Source organism: Clytia hemisphaerica, unplaced genomic scaffold, assembly GCF_902728285.1.
Source record: "Clytia hemisphaerica strain Z4C2 unplaced genomic scaffold, Clytia hemisphaerica genome assembly, whole genome shotgun sequence".
NCBI classification, from domain to species: Eukaryota; Metazoa; Cnidaria; class Hydrozoa; order Leptothecata; family Clytiidae; genus Clytia; species Clytia hemisphaerica.
Window position 1 is genome coordinate 607,707 of NW_027104372.1, and position 18,511 is coordinate 626,217.

General features: G+C 36.5%; 1 protein-coding gene across 1 annotated transcript; it reads right to left on the reverse strand.

Annotated features, from left to right (window-relative positions):
- Positions 1 to 416: 416 nt before the first annotated feature.
- On the reverse strand, positions 417 to 6,331 carry LOC136818583 (ES1 protein homolog, mitochondrial-like). Its single transcript, XM_067074913.1, has 8 exons — positions 6,201 to 6,331; positions 5,822 to 5,874; positions 5,447 to 5,557; positions 4,816 to 4,935; positions 4,537 to 4,629; positions 4,306 to 4,339; positions 1,379 to 1,501; positions 417 to 837 (listed from the first exon to the last, which is right to left on the reverse strand). The coding sequence occupies exons 1-8, from the start codon at positions 6,294 to 6,296 to the stop codon at positions 712 to 714; spliced, it is 756 nt and encodes a 251-aa protein (XP_066931014.1). The 5' UTR covers positions 6,297 to 6,331; the 3' UTR covers positions 417 to 711.
- Between the last annotated feature and the right edge of the window lie 12,180 nt (positions 6,332 to 18,511).

Below are 18,511 nucleotides of genomic sequence, written 5' to 3' on the forward strand. Positions count from 1 at the left end.
CAACTCTGTTTATTCTTGCCGAGTCTTTATAATGGGTTTATGGTAAAAAACAAATATCCAAGAGGAAAAAGAGTCATGTTGGTGTAAATAGAGCATTATCAAAATGAGCCGCCACCTAACTACTTATAAGAAGGATAAGTAAAAATAAAAATAACGAAAAATAAATATGAAGTTAATATCTTACTTAAGCTGGATTGGTGTCCTTGTTAGATCAGCTCTTGATTTTCCAATGTCACCATACTCTGAGAGAGAAATTCTGGAGTGCATAAATTTATCGAGAACTTTCAAAGAATAATATCGAAATATGGTGGTTTTTGTCTCGCTAAAAGGCTCTGAAAAATACAAACTAATCAGATTGATTGACGAGGTTTCAAAGTCAGTTCAAATAATTTTGCAGTAACAAAAAGTCGTTTAAGTTGTTTTTCATTTTTCAATTTATTTACGTTTTCTAATTCTTTTCAATTTACAAAAAAATAAAGGTGCTGCTAAAAATTTACTATTCTAAAAATGGTCTTAGAAGCAACGGCGACCGAACATTTTCGTATCATTGCCATAGTCCTTGTTTTTTTTTAAGTCATTGGAAATATTATCTCTTTTTGTCAAATTTTCCCAAAACTTTATATCCATAAATTTCGTTTGGCTCACATGTCTCTTTGCATTTATGACCATTTACGATTGGTTCATAACTTCTCTATGATGTAATTATTGACTTTAGCTGATCATCTTAAGGACCTCTTGGACCATTTTGCCGACACCATCATGGATTTCGTGAACTTTAGTATCGCACATGTACGCAGGTGTTGTCACTATTTTATTGGTGGCATCTACATGAACCTCCTGTTGTCGTGAACACCATATTAAAGAAAAACTCTTTCTATTAAAACTTCTTTTCGTCGACGGTAGCTTTTACAAAGAACAAGGACCTAACTGCTCTACACAATAGACAACTCCAGGCAATTTTACGCTTTAAACGTGGCATGGGTATTTATGAAGTAGCCTAGAATCCCTACATGATTAACCTGTTGTCGAAAATATTGAATGGTAACTTTAAAAAAAGTATGGAGCTGACTGATGATAAAGCTTCAAGAAATTATTGCTTTTATAAAAAGCTCGAATTTTTTGAAAGTTTTGCATAGGCTGTAAGATTTATGTCGATGTTTAAATTAAATGGCGTAAGCCTATACAAAGCACCTTTCTGAATCACCCTAACATTAATTGACGATTTTCACGGGAGCAGAAAACAAACTAGTTCATTCCGCAATACAGACATCTTCTCACCTAAACTGACTGTTCTTTCAATCATTGGACTTAGGTTAAATATTCATCTAAAGCTATATCGAAACTAAAATTTTCAAATACGGACACACTGAAAAGATACATCCACATTCTTGTTGATATGTTTAGCACCCATTGCGGTAGCGGCTCCACAAGCTCCTGCGTAAGGAAATTTCCCTCCTTGCTCATCGTCTTGTCCCATGGTTAATTCACATCCTTGTATTGTCTGCCAAAATAAGTGAATTTTGAATCTAATGACTAGATGGTTTTAGATGGTTTTATATTAAATTAAAGGACCAGTTAGTTTGTGATTCTCGGTGAATTTCTAGTATCATTAGAAGTAAAATCTAAGAAAAAAAAGTGATACTTTTATGGAACCACCTAGTTGTGCATTTAACACATATATAATTGATATCTACGTTTAAACACCATTAAACAATCATTCAGAACACAAATAGTGACGATCTATTAAAATTAGTCGTTTGTTTCATATAAAAAACCGTTTAGAAACCAAAATTTCATGCTCTATAAATATTCTTTCATATTCAAGTCTTCGTGAGCAAAAAAAAAATCGATCTCATCAAAATATTGAGTAATTTGGCTAAGAACATTGATGTATGCTTATTAATAGTGATTCTTATAGATAAAGATGCGTCTTTTGAGCTGAAAAATTCGTTTTTTACAAAAATCTGCTTGAGCCATCTTTTACCTATTTACATTCAAAAAAATTAGAAAAAATTAATGATCCAATTTTTTAAAGTCCAAAAAACCCGTTTTTTAGCCGTTTTTTGGCCCAAATTTGCCCAAAAACATTTTTTTTCGAAAATCGGGCTCCGTCACATTCGAGGGTTTATAGTTATGCATCTTTGTGCAAAAAATCATAAAGAATGAAAGCGCCAATCTCGAGAAAAGCTAATACCTAAGTAATTGATAATGTACTTATAAGAAAATATCGAATTAGGCCAGTTTTTCTATAAAAACACGCCAAGCAGCCTAAATTTCATGTCTAAACACACATATTCTTCAAAAGTAAGCCCTCATGAGCAAAAAATACATCTATCTCATAAAAATAATTGAGTAATTCAGGCACGACGCAACGGGTACGGCAGGTACGGCGGCTGCCGTACCAGATTTTCACAAAAATACCCGAAGTTTTCCTCTTCGTCGGTAAAATCGCTATAAAATCGCTTAAATTTCCTCATTCGCCGTACCAGATATAAAAAGCTTCCGTCGTGCCTGAGTAATTTGACTAAGAACATTGATGTATGCTTATTAATAGTGATTCTTATAGATAAATATGCGTTTTTTTAGCCAAAAAATTTTTTTTACCTCTGATGGTACCCTACTTTCATACAAAAAATCAGAAAAAATTAATGATCCAATTTTTCACAAAGTCCAAAAAACCCGTTTTTTAGCCGTTTTTTGGCTCAAATTTGCCTAAAAAATTTTTTTTTCGAAAATCGGGCTCCGTCACATTCGAGGGTTTATAGTTATGCATCTTTGTGCAAAATATCAGAAAAAACTAATGAGCCAATCTCGAGAAAAGCTGGTAACGAACGAACGAACATACAACGGTTAATTTATAGGACCTCCACCGGGGTAGGTCCAACAAATATCTCAAACAAATATCTCAAACTTTTCTCATGATTGTATCATTTATATTTGTATATGGCGCGCCAAAGCGGAAATAAATACTATCTTTTTAAAACAATACTATCTTCGTTTAAAACATACTATCTTTTTTTTAAAACATACTATCTTTTTTAAAACATACTATTTTTTGCTTAAAAAATACTATTTTCGTTTAAAACATAGTATCTTTAAAAAATAATACTATTTTTACTATCTTTCATACTATCTTTTTAAAACAATACTATCTTTGTTGTAAACATACTATCTTCGTCGTTTAAAAAATACTATCTTTTAAAAAAATACTATCTTTTTAAAAAATACTATCTTTTTAAAAAATACTATCTTTTTTCGAATATAGGTTGCCTCGATTATTCAAATTTGTGTAATTTTCATTTTGAGGGGCGTGTAATGGGCGTTGGTTTTTCGTGTTTATTTTATATGGCCTCATCCGCCCACATGCAGGACCAACATAACAAGATGGCTTCCGGCTCCCCCAGGGGGGGGGCACTGGGTTTGCGGACTGACGGTATGTGCGGGCCAAAAATTGGCTTTTAAAATTGCACCCTTACAGTGCAGCAAAAATCAGTGAAAATCATAAGAGTGCATTTTCCCCCAAATTTTCGATCCCTTTCGTGCAAAAAATGAGAATTTTCAAGAAATTTCTGAAATTTCTACCCTTACAATACAGTGCATCTCTAGTTTTTTCGACCCTTACAGTGCATTTTAAACATATTGGAAAAGGTACCCTTAGGACCCGCACATACCCGTCGGTCCTTTTGCCCAGCTGCCCCTCCCCCCGGGCCGGCTCCCTACAAGATCTGACCTGACTGACAGTAAAATGGATACTCGTGGCAGACCATTGAAAGATATCAACGAAGACCAAGTCCTTGCACTAAAAACAATAGGGTTCAAAAGGAAGGAAATTGCTGATCTTATTGGACCATCCAGCAAGCATGGTGTCCCGCCGTCCCACCATGCGCGGTTCATGCATGCAAACTTTAAAATGAGCGAGGCAAGACGTGCCAACCTCGTTTCCAGACTGTTTTCGAAAAGTTAGTATGTTTTAAAAAAGATAGTATCGTTTTAAAATAGATAGTATTGTTTAAAAAAAGATAGTATCATTACAAAAGATAGTATGTTTTTAAACGAAGATAGTATGTTTTAAACGAGAATAGTATTTTTTCAAACGGAAATAGTATTTTTTCAACGAAAATAGTATTTTTTGTACGAAAATAGTATGTTTTAAAAAGATAGTATGTTTTAAACGAAGATAGTATTGTTTTAAAGAGATAGTATTTATTTCCGCTTTGGCGCGCCATATTTGTAGGCTAAATATAAAAAAATATTTAATAATCTGGGGTATAAAAAGGTGATGAATAATATCAAAGGTCTTCTTACCCTTGCAGCAAGCACAGGGGCAATACAACACAGTCTAAAAAAAAAGAATAATAAAACATTAACCGTGCGCGAGGTGTTAGATATCCTCATATTGAAATATTCCTTTTGAAAATGTACGCAAGCTCTGTTGGTCCTGGAAAAGTAAAACTTTAATCTATTCATATTTCCAAGTTAATTACAGTACCAGCGATCTAGGAAAAGGATCAGAGAAATAATTATCACTACCATTACCCAATAGGTTTGCTAGATGAGTGAAAATCTTTGATGACTTTCTCAACTTGTTCATTGACTGTACACTCAGCATTCTTCACAGCGAAATTCGATCTGAATTTTTAAAAGAAAAGAAATCATTTTTTATCAATTTTTTAACAATTCTTTTTTGAATACTAGTCATTCATTAATACTTTTATTAAAAAGGTTTGATCGACAAGGAAATCTTTTGTTTTGAAAATATTTGGTTCAAAAGTCATACTCTCATGGAAAATAAATAAATATCGAGCATTAACCTACAAATTTTTAGCGGCACCAAATCCACCAGGAAAAATAACAGCATCACATTTTGATGAATCTAGTTGATCTAATTTTTCAATGGCTCCACGTGCAATTCTTGCTGACTCAACGAAAACATTTCTAAAGAAGTAAATATGGAAAATAAATGAATTAAAGTTCATCAGTCTGAATTACGTAAACGAAATTACATATAAAATTCAACTATCAAAACAAAAAACATTTTCATTTTTTAATCTTGGTGAAAATTCAAAGAAAATCATACTTCACTCTTTTCGGACTGAATTTACCACAAACCAAATTGTCGAAAACGCTTCATTTGTGATGTATTTAAAACAAAGTAGGGAGGTTATCTCTCTGCTTGTACCCAAGCTATATCTGCCATCTTTGATTGCAGTTTTTTTGAAAGCTTGGTGCCCTCAAAAAAGCCATTGTCGTGTTAAAACTTAGCCAACGTTAAATGGCGTTGCATCGCAAGGTTCATCACCTCTTCAGTAGTTTTTATTTTTTTACTTTTAGGTTGTTATTGTAACCCTTGTAAAATTATCAAAAAATTTATCTTCGTAAAGAAAGAAAATCACTGAAAATCACACAAGATCGATAAAAAATCGCAAGCGATTCTCTGTATATATACCTTGTTTCCTTCATTTCTTCACCATTCGTATGGTTGACAACATGCATCTGATCAACATCAGGAGCATAAATCTTGTACTCTGCATTGTTACGTGTAAGATTTACCATAACTCTGAAGGGAAAGAAAAAACACAGTTAAAGTCAAGGAAAATATAGTCGAAATCAGAGGAGCTAGTGATGGAGAATGAAAAGGTTACTCTTTGAGTTTTAATAATTAGAGAATAACATGCAATTGAATTAGACTTCACAAATATTTCAGTGATCGAAGCAAAGTCTTTCATCTCAGACGGATTAAAAATCTGGATTTTCAATAACCCCCTAAATAACCCCTTTTATACAACTGCTTTAGTAAGTTTTTCAAAAAAATGTAACATACGCAGACGCCTCGTGCACCTCTGATCCATCATAAACACCAGAGCCAGCCAACACCTATTATGGAAAAAATAACATCCTGTACATAATAGCTTTACTTTAAATCGAACATGGTTTGATGTTTTGTAGAAAATAGAATGAGACCAGACGTGCGAGTGCACCAGTTATCTTTAACGTCCGAGTTGGATTTGTAAATACGGTGTCCACGCTAATAGCTTTACTTTATATATTCTAATAATTCCAGACTAAAAATGTTTTGATATTAGGTTACATTGACTTTACATTGGCATGGAGTCAAGAATTGAACATTGGTTGGTTGATACTGGTTTGTATCTTCATATTAATAGATATTTAAAAGAAGATAAAGTTATTGAGTTACTTACAACTGCTACAATAGGGTTTGCTTTGGTGGCCATTAGTCTTTTCAAAATGATATGAGCTTCTTGTGTTGAAAGTCTTTGTTGGATGGTTTTCAGCATTATCACTTTATTATTAATTAAAATTTTAAATGAAAATAAGGAAATTTTAAATGAGAAATATTTTTGAAAAAGCATTCAAGTTTCTTTTTAACAATGTGAGCAGCCCCTATCTCCAAAATGCATCTTCAAAGTTACAAAAATGTTTATGTATAGAATTAGAACAACATCAAAAATTTCTAAATTTCTACTCAAAAAAATAATCATTGAGAGGCGATTAAGCATTTATTAGCAAATTTCTTGCTGCAAAGTAAATGCTGCAGATAGATAATTTGGAGAACTCGAGTTTATTATAGGGCTAAGTCCAAATAAATATAAACAATAACAACAATACTTTCAGTACTTTGATAACATAGTGTTAATAAAACTTGATTAAAAAATGTAAATGTTTACAATACATCCACAATGAAACCATAAAAAGGTTAATTCCAAAGTTAACTTCAATTGATGGTTGGCCAAATGTCTCTTTACTCTTTCCACAAAGTATTGAGTAGTTAAAGAAGTCACATTATTTTTCAGATCAAATCAGATCCAACTTTTAATATGGGAAGTATAAATCAAATAGCATTATCCTGAGCATCCTCTGCAACCACAATGAATACATTCAACAACTCTTCCTTCTTCCAATTTGGATTTAGGTACTCTGCAAATACAATTTGTTCCAAAGTTTGTATCTCGTGGTTGTATACATCTTAAACAACATAGATTTTCAAAACCTTGTTTTTTCCACTTTGCGATCAAGTTACCATCTGCAATCTTCTCTTTTAAGCAATAATCATAAAGTTCCCTACTGATAGCTTTTCTCTTATAAAATAGATCATAAATATATCTGGACTTTTGGTGATGGAGTCGAAAAATAGGCCATAAGGCTTCAACCTTTCGTTTTCCTTCATGCGGGTCTTGCTCAGCTTCCCTCATTTTTGCGTCCAACTCATCCAATGTTGGTTCAATGAGTTCCCATCCTTCTGGTGGAGGCTTTCTACTTCTTTTTACTTTCGGCATTTCACTGTTTCTTTAACAGATTGAATTTAATTAAAATTAAGAATATTATTAAAACAGTCAAATGTGTACATCGTACTGGGTCTAAATTGTATTAATAGTGAGGAACTCCTCCCCAATCAAATTTTGTGAAATGAAAAACCAGAAATTTAACCAAAGAATAAGGTGTGCAAAGTTTTAGCCAAGTCAAATAACGATTTCTGATCTTTAAAGGCAAACTAAAGCTATTTCAAAACTTTAATTTTTTTGCTAATGCAGATAATGTTTTTCCAGGAAGGAAACGTTATTAAGAAAATGTTATTATTAAATTTCCATAAAATGAGATAGGATATTTCTATTTGGCACCTGTGCTGTGGCATCTCAGTGCCTTGCATGACAAGCAGCTCCAAAATCTCACCCTTCATATATTTGTTTCAATCTGTGAGAAGGCTTAGGCTTTTTCTCATCTTCAAGTTTCTGAAGAAAAAGGGAATTCGATGCGTGAGTTAGATTGTCAACAAAGTGTCGTAAAAAATCATTGAATAAAAGAAGAACTTTAAATCTTAATTTTCATTTTGAAGAATTGGTGGAAAAAAGTGAAACATGGAAATGTTTTATTTTTTATTGGTTTAATTGAAATAGAGGATTTGGCAGGATTTGGAAAAGTTTCTATGTTTGGATTTTTTGCACAAACCCCTGTATCTATTTAAGTATTTTTGAGTGCAAATTTAAATATATGGTTAAATAAAATACAAATAATAACAGATTTTTTGCCGACAGCAATTTTATTACAAATCTCGGAAAAGAACTCCCATAAGAATTCCGATACCTAACCCTGTGTAATTTATTGATGTTGATGGCTTGTTGATTCTTTAAAGAAAAAAGATAACAGGTATAGCTTCTTCTAATCCTGGAATGGAATATCGAGGTTCCAGCTACACTGTAACTTCCTATCAAGTGAAATTCAAGGTTTTGGTTTTTTAATTTGACTGATTATAAAAATTCCGAGTTATACCGGGTGCACCAAAAAAAAGTATACAGGTTTGTCAAGATATTGTGAGCTTCAGGATTTAAATTTTTTGTTCATTCTTTTTTTATCGTATAGAGGATGCTCTAACTTGAATCTTGAGCTATCATACATAAAGTTTGAAAAATTAGTTCGAAAATTATTTAAAAAAAACTGACTTTTTTTTAATGTCGAAATTTCAAAAAATCATCAAAAACAGCAAGCAAACTTTTCTCTTGACACTTACCTTCTTTGCACATAAAAATACCAAAAAATGCAACTGTTTTCATCAAAATTCGTTTACGGAATTTAGAAATATGGTAAAAAAAGCTATTCCCATGTGGAATAATATTTTTGGAAAAGCTAAAAAAAAAGTTTTGGAAATCTCAAAGAGAGGCTTCGATATTATGTGTGTGCTATGTGAGAAAACTTTTGAAAAAATAGATCACTATTCCTCGACTAGTTGCCCAAAGAATTTGGGTCTGCATCGAGTTTGCTCGTGTTGGAAATGTTTCATGACTTGCAAATAAGATGGAGAAACTGTTGGTAAAATTTAAATAAGAAAAAAAACCACCAAAAAAAACAATAAAATTATGTTTTTGTCATCTTGTCTTATTGATAGCTTGATTGCTGTTTTTAATGATTTTTTGAAATTTCGGCTTGGAAAAAAAGTCAGTTTTTTTAAAATAACTTTCGAACTACTTGTTCAAATTTAATGTATGATAGCTCAAAATTCAAGTTAGAGCATCCTCTATACGATAAAAAAAGAATGAACAAAAAATTTTTATCCTGAAGCTCCCAATATCTCGACAAACCTGTATACTTTTTTTTGGTGCACCCGGTAATAATATAAATCTTTCTTGTCTTGCTTATCGAATTTCCAACTGTGCGCATGCGCATTACGATAACATGTGGCCGATCACCACGCTCTCTCAACGTGCTTTCCGCACCCGGGGTGATTTAGGCAAATGGAGGGTACGGTATGTGCCGCCCTTAAGGGTAGCTTTTTTGGATTTCCAAAGTCCCGCTAAGGGTCGGAAAAATCAGAAAATTAAATTTCAGTCCCACTAAGAGTCAGAAAAATAGGAAAATTTCAACTTTCTACCCCCTGGAAGATCGAAATTTGGTCAGATTTGTCCTGCTAAGGGTCGTTGAATCCAATCCTTTTTTAAACCAGCAACTTGTTCCGAGGACTATTTTCCTCAGATGTATAATTTTCAAGCGCCTTTAGAGGTTTACTGTGCGCGTAAGAAAATTATGAACATCTGTTATCAGGTTACAAATTACCCACTCTCCACCGTAGCCCCTATGATTTGGGTAAAAGAGACAAAACCTTACTCGACATTTAAAAAATATATATTTTCACTCGTTAAACTGTTAACTCGGCTTTTCAAACCGTAAGTTTCTTTTTTTTAAATGAAATTTAAAATTTATTTTCGAGTTTTTTCTGAAAGCTAGATTTCCTAGTGTGACTAACTGACTGAATCGACGATCGAACCAAATCGAACGCAATCGACCGATTGAAATTCTATTGCTGAACGCAATCGAATCTCAATTGAACGATAATATTCTGGGTAATATTCGATACGATTAGTTTGATTGTCAATTCCGTTTGATTGAGATCGCCGTCTGGTAGCCAGCTTTTAGTTAGTGATCTGGTGATGGATCTGGTGAATTTGCCGGAAAGCATCGTGAGCACTGATCTCTAACCACTTTAAAAAGAATATGATGTCTGTACCCGGAATCGAACGCAATCGAATCCTAATCGAACATCAATCGAACACACATCAATCGAATAATCAATCGAATCTGAAAATTGCGGTAATATATGGCGCGCGGAAGCGCCAATAAATACTATCTTGTTTAAAACATACTATCTTCGTTTAAAAACATACTATCTTTTTTTAAACAATACTATCTACGTTTAAAAACATACTATCTTTTTAAAACAATACTATCTTCGTTTAAAAACATACTATCTTTTTAAAACAATACTATCTTCGTTTAAAAACATACTATCTTTTTAAAACGATACTATCTTCGTTTGAAAACATACTATCTTTTAAAAGAATACTTTGTTTTTTAAAAACATACCATCTTCGTTTAAAAACATACGAGGCCCGGAAAACCCGAGTTACAAAAACTCAAGTTACAAAAACCTGAGTTACAAAAACCCAAGTTACGACGAATGTGACGTCATAAGTCTCAAATTATGACGTCATAAGGGAACTTCTTAACTCGAAAAAGTTTTTTACTGTTGTTTTGTAACTCGAAATATATTTTTTTAATTTTGTTTTAGAGTTACCTAATTCGAAAATAAATTTCAAATTTCATTTAAAAAAAGAAACTTACGGTTTGAAAAGCCGAGTTAACAGTTTAACGAGTGAAAATATATATTTTTTAAATGTCGAGTAAGGTTTTGTCACTTTTACCCAAATCATAGGGGCTACGGTGGAGAGTGGGTAACTTGTAACCTGACAACAGATGTTCATAATTTTCTTACGCGCACAGTAAACCTCTAAAGGCGCTTGAAGATTATACATCTGAGGAAAATAGTCCTCGGAACAAGTTGCTGGTTTAAAAAAGGATTGGATTCAACGACCCTTAGCAGGACTAATTTGACCAAATTTCGATCTTCCAGGGGGTAGAAAGTTGAAATTTTCCTATTTTTCCGACCCTTAGTGGGGCTGAAATTTAATTTTCTGATTTTTCCGACCCTTAGCGGGACTTTGGAAATCCAAAAAAGCTACCCTTAAGGGCGGCACATACCGTACCCTCCATTTGCCTAAATCACCCCGGGTGCGGAAAGCAGGCTGAGAGAGCGTGGTGATTGGCCACATGTTATCGTAATGCGCATGCGCACAGTTGGAAATTCGATAAGCGAGACAAGAAAGATTTATATTATTATAGCTCGGAATTTTTTGTAATCAGTCAAATTAGTTGATCTATAACTCGACAACCGTAACTCGGCCCTATTGAAGAAAGAAGAAAAGTTTCGATTCCAATTTGGATGTAAGTATCGGTTCAAATATGATAGTTTCTTTTTAAATGAGATAGTATGCTTTTAAAAAAAGATAGTATTGTTTTAAAAAGATAGTATGTTTTTAAACGAAGATAGTATTGTTTTAAAAAGATAGTCAGTTAGGGAAACCATCCAGGATCCTGCCATTCTATAAACCAGCAAAAACTAAATGACACTTGTAAACTTAAGTTTCTTACCATTTCCCATCGAAAACAACCAAAAACATTGCTACTTCCCAAAGCCGGAGACCAAAACAAATCATCTTCCAAGATTATGGCGCCCTTTTGGATCTATTGTTAAGACCATCTAAAATGGTGGAAAGAGTTGCGGAAAGACAGAGGCGCCCGCTGCTTCAATGGGTGGTAACGTCAAAACGCCCAATATGATCTTCCAACAGAAGGCGAGTTAGTTGCCGCGCGAGTTACGTCACGCACTCCACCTCAGCGCACAAAGAACGGTGTTTCAGTGAATATCAATAATTATAAGAATATCTTATGTGCTTAACTTCAGTAAACCTTGAGTGCTTCAATGAAGATGAAGAAGGTAAGAAGATAAAAAATGCGCTGGATAATTTTCATTATAATAGTTTGGTCAATCATTGCTGAAAGTTTGAAAAAGTTTTTCCGACGCGAAAAAAAATTTCAGCCAATTAAAAGCACAGTGTGCTTACACTTACTTTGTTTGCTACATCATCTAGGCTAAAAAAAGTGAGAAAAGACACGAACGCCTTATTTTAATGAGTGTTGTTATGATTTTTTTGATTGCTGCCGCGTACAGGAACTCGCCAAATGTTCCTAACTGATAGTATCGTTTTAAACAAGATAGTATTGTTTTAAACGAGATGCTATTGTTTTAAACGAGATGCTATCGTTTTAAACGAGATAGTATCGTTTTAAATGTGATAGTATCGTTTTAAACTAAAGATAGTATCGTTTTAAACTAAAGATAGTATCGTTTTAAACTAAAGATAGTATCGTTTTAAACGAGATGGTGTTGTTTTAAAAAGATTGTATTTAGGCGCTTCCGCGCGCCATAGTAATAGATATTCGATTAAGATTCGATTGCGTTTGACAATCGAATTTCAAACGGTCGATTGCTTTCGATTTGGTTCGACTGGTTCGATCGTCGATTCCGTTCGATTGAGATCGTCTGGACACGAAGAACAGTGTAGCTCTCACTATAGTTAGTTTTAAACACAAGTGGTCGAAAGGGGGACTGGGCAGGAAGGCACACAGTGTGATCTACATGGTATTTTCAGTTCTTGAAATGAAGACAATGACATGGCAAATATGTACAGGAATAAAAACTAGAATAAAATAAATGAATACACAGATACGCGTAAAGAAAACACAATATAAACACATATAGTTATAAAACAGCAAAAGTGACAAAATGACAAAAAACAGTAAACAGTAAACAGTAAATAGTACGTGTAAACAATATTGAGTATATGGCTGAAAATTACAAAACAGGAGTAATAGTACTAAAAGGCAGGTATAAATAAACAAGGCTTCAAAATAAAAAGAAATTGCTAAAAAAAAGGAAGCTCCCTAGATGCTGGGGTGGGTGGAGGAGCAAAAATACAGCAGTCAGCACTAAGAAATGAAGAACTGAAAAAGGGCCATGTGAAGAAACTGAGGCCTTATATAGACATGAGAGTGAGGCTGAACCAAGAGTCCGGATAAAACCAAAACAAACCAAATGCATCTAAACTCTGATATACAAACATATATCAGAAACTTAACAATGACATGGCAAATATGTACAGGAATAAAAACTAGAATAAAATAAATGTCCAAATCCAATGTGGTAGTTAGTTAGGTAAAGATGAAATATAGGAAGAAATAGAACGCTGGGCGTGCAAGCGCTGGGACAGGGGCATATGTAAATAGAGGTACATTGCATCAGACTTCCAATCACCCATGACTGCAATGGAGTCAAGAGGTACCCCGGCCTCCAAAGCAAAGGTGGCCCCACCACGTCTAAACGAGTGTGCCCCATATTGACGGGGTGAGAGCCCAGAACGAGAGGATGCACATAAAATCCCGGTACACAAAAACCCGATTCGAGGCAAGGTGGGAATCCCTCCAACAAAAGGCTTGATCGCAAGGAAGGGCTCCCGGGGTGAGGGAAAAGGCACGGGACTCAGCCAAAACCGGACAGAGGTGAGAAGAGGGTATGGCAACCAGTGGTATAGTAACAGTACGTTGACCAAACTGGATGGTTTTGCTCCACCTCACTCTGATATGCACCCCGGAACCAACAAACGAAAAATCAGACCTAGTGAGAAAGGTACTCGACGAGAAGTCCCTCTGGGAAACCGGCAAAAGGTGGCTCTTCCTGAAAAGACCAAAAAAGGAGACCAGACACAGTGCCCAGAAGGAAGCCTGCTTGCTATCTAGGAGGTTGAGTTGGGAATGAATGAAAGAGAGGATATCCACAGTGATGGGGAGCTTGGGGACGGGAGGGATACCCTTAGATCGCTTAATACCCTTGAGCACAGAGGACAGGAACCAGTTGTCAAGGAGAGGGTTGGGGAAACCCATCTCCCGGTGAAGAAGACCAACAAAATTCAAATAAACACAAACAGACTGTGGCAACAGGAACCGTGCTAGGTAGGCAGCATACATACAGAGGTGAACACGTTGAACAGGAGCAGGCGAAATATTAAGCATGTTACAAAACTGGAGATAGACCTTTCGGTGAGTACGGTAGGCCTTGCGGGTATTGACAGCATAGGTGGCTTCACGATATAACTGCACTTCTGCCAGCAGCGAAGACGCAAACTCTAAAAGGCAGAGCGAAGGCATGAGCCAGACCCATATAAACCAAGAAGAAAAAAGAAACAGTTCTCAGACATGTGCCAGACAATGTCATCGGAAGGATCAAACTGATCGAAACAGTCACAAAGATACTGGAGAAAAGCTGCAAGATGTTTGTGTTCATGTAACCGAGATACATGATCAGCAACAACATTCAGGACCCCCGGGACATGGAAAACTTTGAGGCGAAAGTTGTATGTGGCTGAGCACCAGAACAGACGCCTGAGGTAAGTCATCATGAGCGGGTTGCGAGATGATCCCTTATTCAACATGCCCACTGCAGCAGTGTTGTCACAATAGATATGGACTACCTTATTACTGAGAAAAGGAGCCCAGCGTTCTAAGGCAAACACAATGCAAAGAGCCTCTTTGTAGTTGATGTGCAAACCTGCTAGGAAAGGAGCATCAACCCACAAGTTAGAATAGAACCAATCCTTCTCAAACACTGCTCCGATACCTGAAGAACAAGCATCTGTGTGGATGTTAGTAACAGGCCTAGTGTCATGGAACAAACACTGGCCATTGAAAACCCCTAGAAAGTCTAGCCACCAGGCAATGTCCTTAAAGAATTCCTCATTCAACAGACACTTGGATGACTGCTTCTGTAAAGAACCCATAAGGTCCAAAATGCGACGCAAAAAGGTTCTTCCACCATAGATGACCTTACAGGCCCAGTTGAGACGCCCAGCCAGCTGCTGGAGCTGTCTCTTTGAGGCATGAGTTCGTGATTGAAAAGACATCAAGACGTCTCTCAGATCACTTAGCTTTTTATCAGGGAGTGAGAGAGTTAATGTAGTAGTATCAATCTCAACTCCAAGAAAAACTAGTTTCCGACATGGTGGAACAACCTTAGAAGGGCTGATTGTGAATCCTAGAGAAACAAGTAGGGAGTGCAATGTATCAAAGGCAGCTTGACATTCATGTTGATTCCTCCCGATTATCAAGAAATCATCAAGATATACAATGATCAAAGGAAAGCCTTTCCTCTGCATCATACGTCTAACGCTCTGGGTCAACCGATGAAAGATACCAGGAGCACTGCGTGCACCAAAAGGGAGACGTGTGTCTTTTAGATACGTGTAATGCTCGTCCCCACTGAATTTCCACTTCAAGCCGAGAGCATCCCGGTTTGCTGGGTGGACTGGGACAGATCTGTACGCGTGTCTCAAATCTATCTTAGCGATGAAGAAATCCTTCCCTATCAGCCGACAGGCATCATCTAGAGTCTGGAAAGATTGCTTATCAATATCAATGTAAGAATTTACACCCAAACCGTAGGGCATAGAGCAGTCATGGATCAAACGGAGATCCTCTGAGTCAGGCTTTGGAACTGCTCCAAGGGCACTGACGATAACTGGTTTTTCAGCAGATATTATGTAGTTTCCGGCTGATAGTTCTTCCAAAATAGTGGCTTCAACTTTTCCTTTAGAACTAGGGCCAACAGCAGAATTATAGTTGTCCATCTCCGCAGGGCTGATCTTAGCATCTGCTGGGAGCAATTGAAAACCGTTGACCACCCCATCAAATAAAAATTGACGATCAGGGTCATCCAGTAATTCTTTGTCCCAAACTGCAGAATCAAGCGGAGAAGGAGCTGGCTCAGAAGAAGGAAGTCATTGAGATTCCCCTCCACTCCCAGGGTGCAGAAAACCTTGGTGGGATTTTCCACAAGCCTGAGAGCCAACCTTGCGGTTACAAGCATGGGTGAACTTGCAGGGAGACTTCTGACAACCTTTCCTCGAGTTGAACATTCGGCAAATCTCTGAACCAGAGGAGAGATGCGTCATAATGGCAGGACCAGAACCCTTATTGTTACCCGCAAAGCCTAAGAAAAAAGAATCGTTTTTGGATGAGGAAGTATCACTGCTTTGCCCAAGCCCACGAGGTAGCTTTGCAGCCCAGCGAGGTATGAGAACAACCTCATGTAGGTGACTATGGTCAGTACTCCATGAGAACCCATATGTGTGTTGCAAAATCCGAAATTCATCGTCATATTGCAACACCGATTGCCATGTGTACTTAGTCGCCAGCTCCAAGACCTTAATCGCATAGGAGAGGTATTCCTGTACATGAAGAAGGGTAGAGAGCTTCCCAGAAAAAAGTAATTCATAAAAAATACGAAGATTGGCAATATTAAACTGTTCTACGGTAACATTGGAAAGTTTTGGTTTAGAGTCCTGTAAAATTAAGGCAAGCTTGCAGTTGTTATCATAAGACAAAACTTTTTCATCTTCTGCAGGGCGAATGCAACTGAATGCGAGAAACAAAGTCAACAATTCGTAAGGCTTTACCTCTCGTGATGTCGTTGGTTCGTGTCGGTCTTAAAAAGAGTTCGTTCTGGGTGACTGGGCGATGGGATTCTTGAGAATTCGAGCCAGAATTTAACGACGAAAGTGAAGCAGCAAAACCAAGTGCATGACCAGCAGAAAGAGATTGAGATTGGGTTTGTTGTGGTTGATGTTGAGAAGCGAGCGGAGCAGAAGCAAGTAGCGGACGGTGAAGCAAAGTAGACATATTGTCATTTAAATAGTTTGACTGAGCGCGGTTTTCCCCTGAGGGAATGGCGTTTTGAGTAGCGAATGGCGGAATGGCGGAGCGAGATGAATGACTTCTTGAAGCTTTTAGTCGTTCAAGTTTCTCTGTCTGACGTTTGATCTCGTCTCGTAAATTATTTTCCTCCTGATTCTCTTGTTCAGCTCTAATGGAATCCAAAAGTTCATTTTCCTGTCGTTTCAAAAATTGTAAATGGCGGCGATACTGACTCATTTGTTCATCATGTTCAGACAACGGCAAGCCAGGGTTTTCCTCTGACGTTTGTTTACGTTGTTGGATGGCAGCTGTACGACTAGCAGATCGCGGGCTAGTTGTAGGAGTTCGTGACAAAGGAGAAGAAGATGGTGACTGAGGTCCCTGACAATTCTTGCTTGGATGACCAAAGGTATGATCACCGTGGTTTCTCTGGCAGTCAGGGCATTTCTTCTTTCGTGTGGCACTGTTCTCATTAGGTGGAGGAGTACCAGGAGGTGTTGTCAGGAACATTAAAATAGCAAAGCATAATCTTTCAGCAAGCATATTGAAAAGGTGATAGCAGAGAACAGTAAAGTTTGAACAGAAACAGCAAAAATACAGCAGTCAGCACTAAGAAATGAAGAACTGAAAAAGGGCCATGTGAAGAAACTGAGGCCTTATATAGACATGAGAGTGAGGCTGAACCAAGAGTCCGAATAAAACCAAAACAAACCAAATGCATCTAAACTCTGATATACAAACATATATCAGAAACTAATATTACAAAAGACTGTGCGCATTCTCCCACAAACAACTATGTTATGAGAGACAGTAATCTCAAAAACACTCATCACGTAAGGAGCCATAACTCTACCCTAAGTTTTCTATCATTGATGTATGGACATTTTCCTTTCAAGTTTAACTTCCTTATAAAGTGTAGCCTGGGAATCCAAGCTCATAATTTTAGAAAAAACAAAAAATACCTCACCTCACAAAGTTCTAAAATTATAGAGCTTGGTGCAGGTAGATTTAGTCTGACACAGAATGTTATAAACAGTCTGTGTGTGAACCCTTGTTGACAGACTTTCTGAACTTTGGAAACCCAGGCAAACACACATAATCAACTTATATACCATAAAAACTCTTTCACAAGCTCTAAAGACTTTCAAAACTACTAAAAACCACATCAAAACATCAGCCACATGTATTTAGACTTCCAGCCAACAGCCATTTTGTTTCGAAATGAATCTATGTTTTCATTTTCATTTGTTTTCCTTTTTTCTGCAGAGTCAGCTTTTTCCATAAATTATGCGCGCGCATCGAAAATATCAAAATGCGCGCGAAAGTACTGCTAAGTAATACGCCAAAAGCTGGCCAATCAGGCCGAACCTGCATTGCAGGGAAAAATCTCAGGCGAGTTACCTGCACCAAGCGTTAAACCAGCAGCAAAAATAAAACATAAACTAGACTGTGAAAAAAGTTTAACGCTTGGATTCCCAGGCTATATAAAGTGATAATTCAGTCATTCATGTTAAATGTTGAAGGGTTTTGACAGAGATAGAGAGATCGGCTACTTCTCTACATTGCACTTAAATTTTATCGGGAAAATCGAATTACCGAATCGGATCTTCCGGCTTAGCATAACACACGCCCGGCAAGCAAGTCTGCCAACGCCCTCTGCCGCCCTCTGCGCCCATAAAGAGAAAGATAAGAGGAGAAGAAAGTACTTTCGCTTTCATTTCCTTGTCCGTTTTATCTCGATTGTTCAGTGAAAATTAACGCTTTTATATGAGGAACCGATAAGAAATCGAGACAAATCTATAAAAACAACAAACCCATGTGAGCTCAAATTGGTCAAACTCTCTAAGTTTATTTTCGGTAG

Excerpts from the sequence above, each read along its gene's own strand:
- LOC136818583 (XM_067074913.1), bottom strand. The coding sequence starts at position 6,296 with ATGCTGAAAACCATCCAACAAAGACTTTCAACACAAGAAGCTCATATC. Across the intron at positions 4,936-5,446 it reads GAAGAAATGAAGGAAACAAG|AAATGTTTTCGTTGAGTCAG; the intron begins GTATATATACAG and ends TTACTTCTTTAG. Across the intron at positions 4,340-4,536 it reads TCATCTAGCAAACCTATTGG|ACTGTGTTGTATTGCCCCTG; the intron begins GTAATGGTAGTG and ends CTTTTTTTTTAG.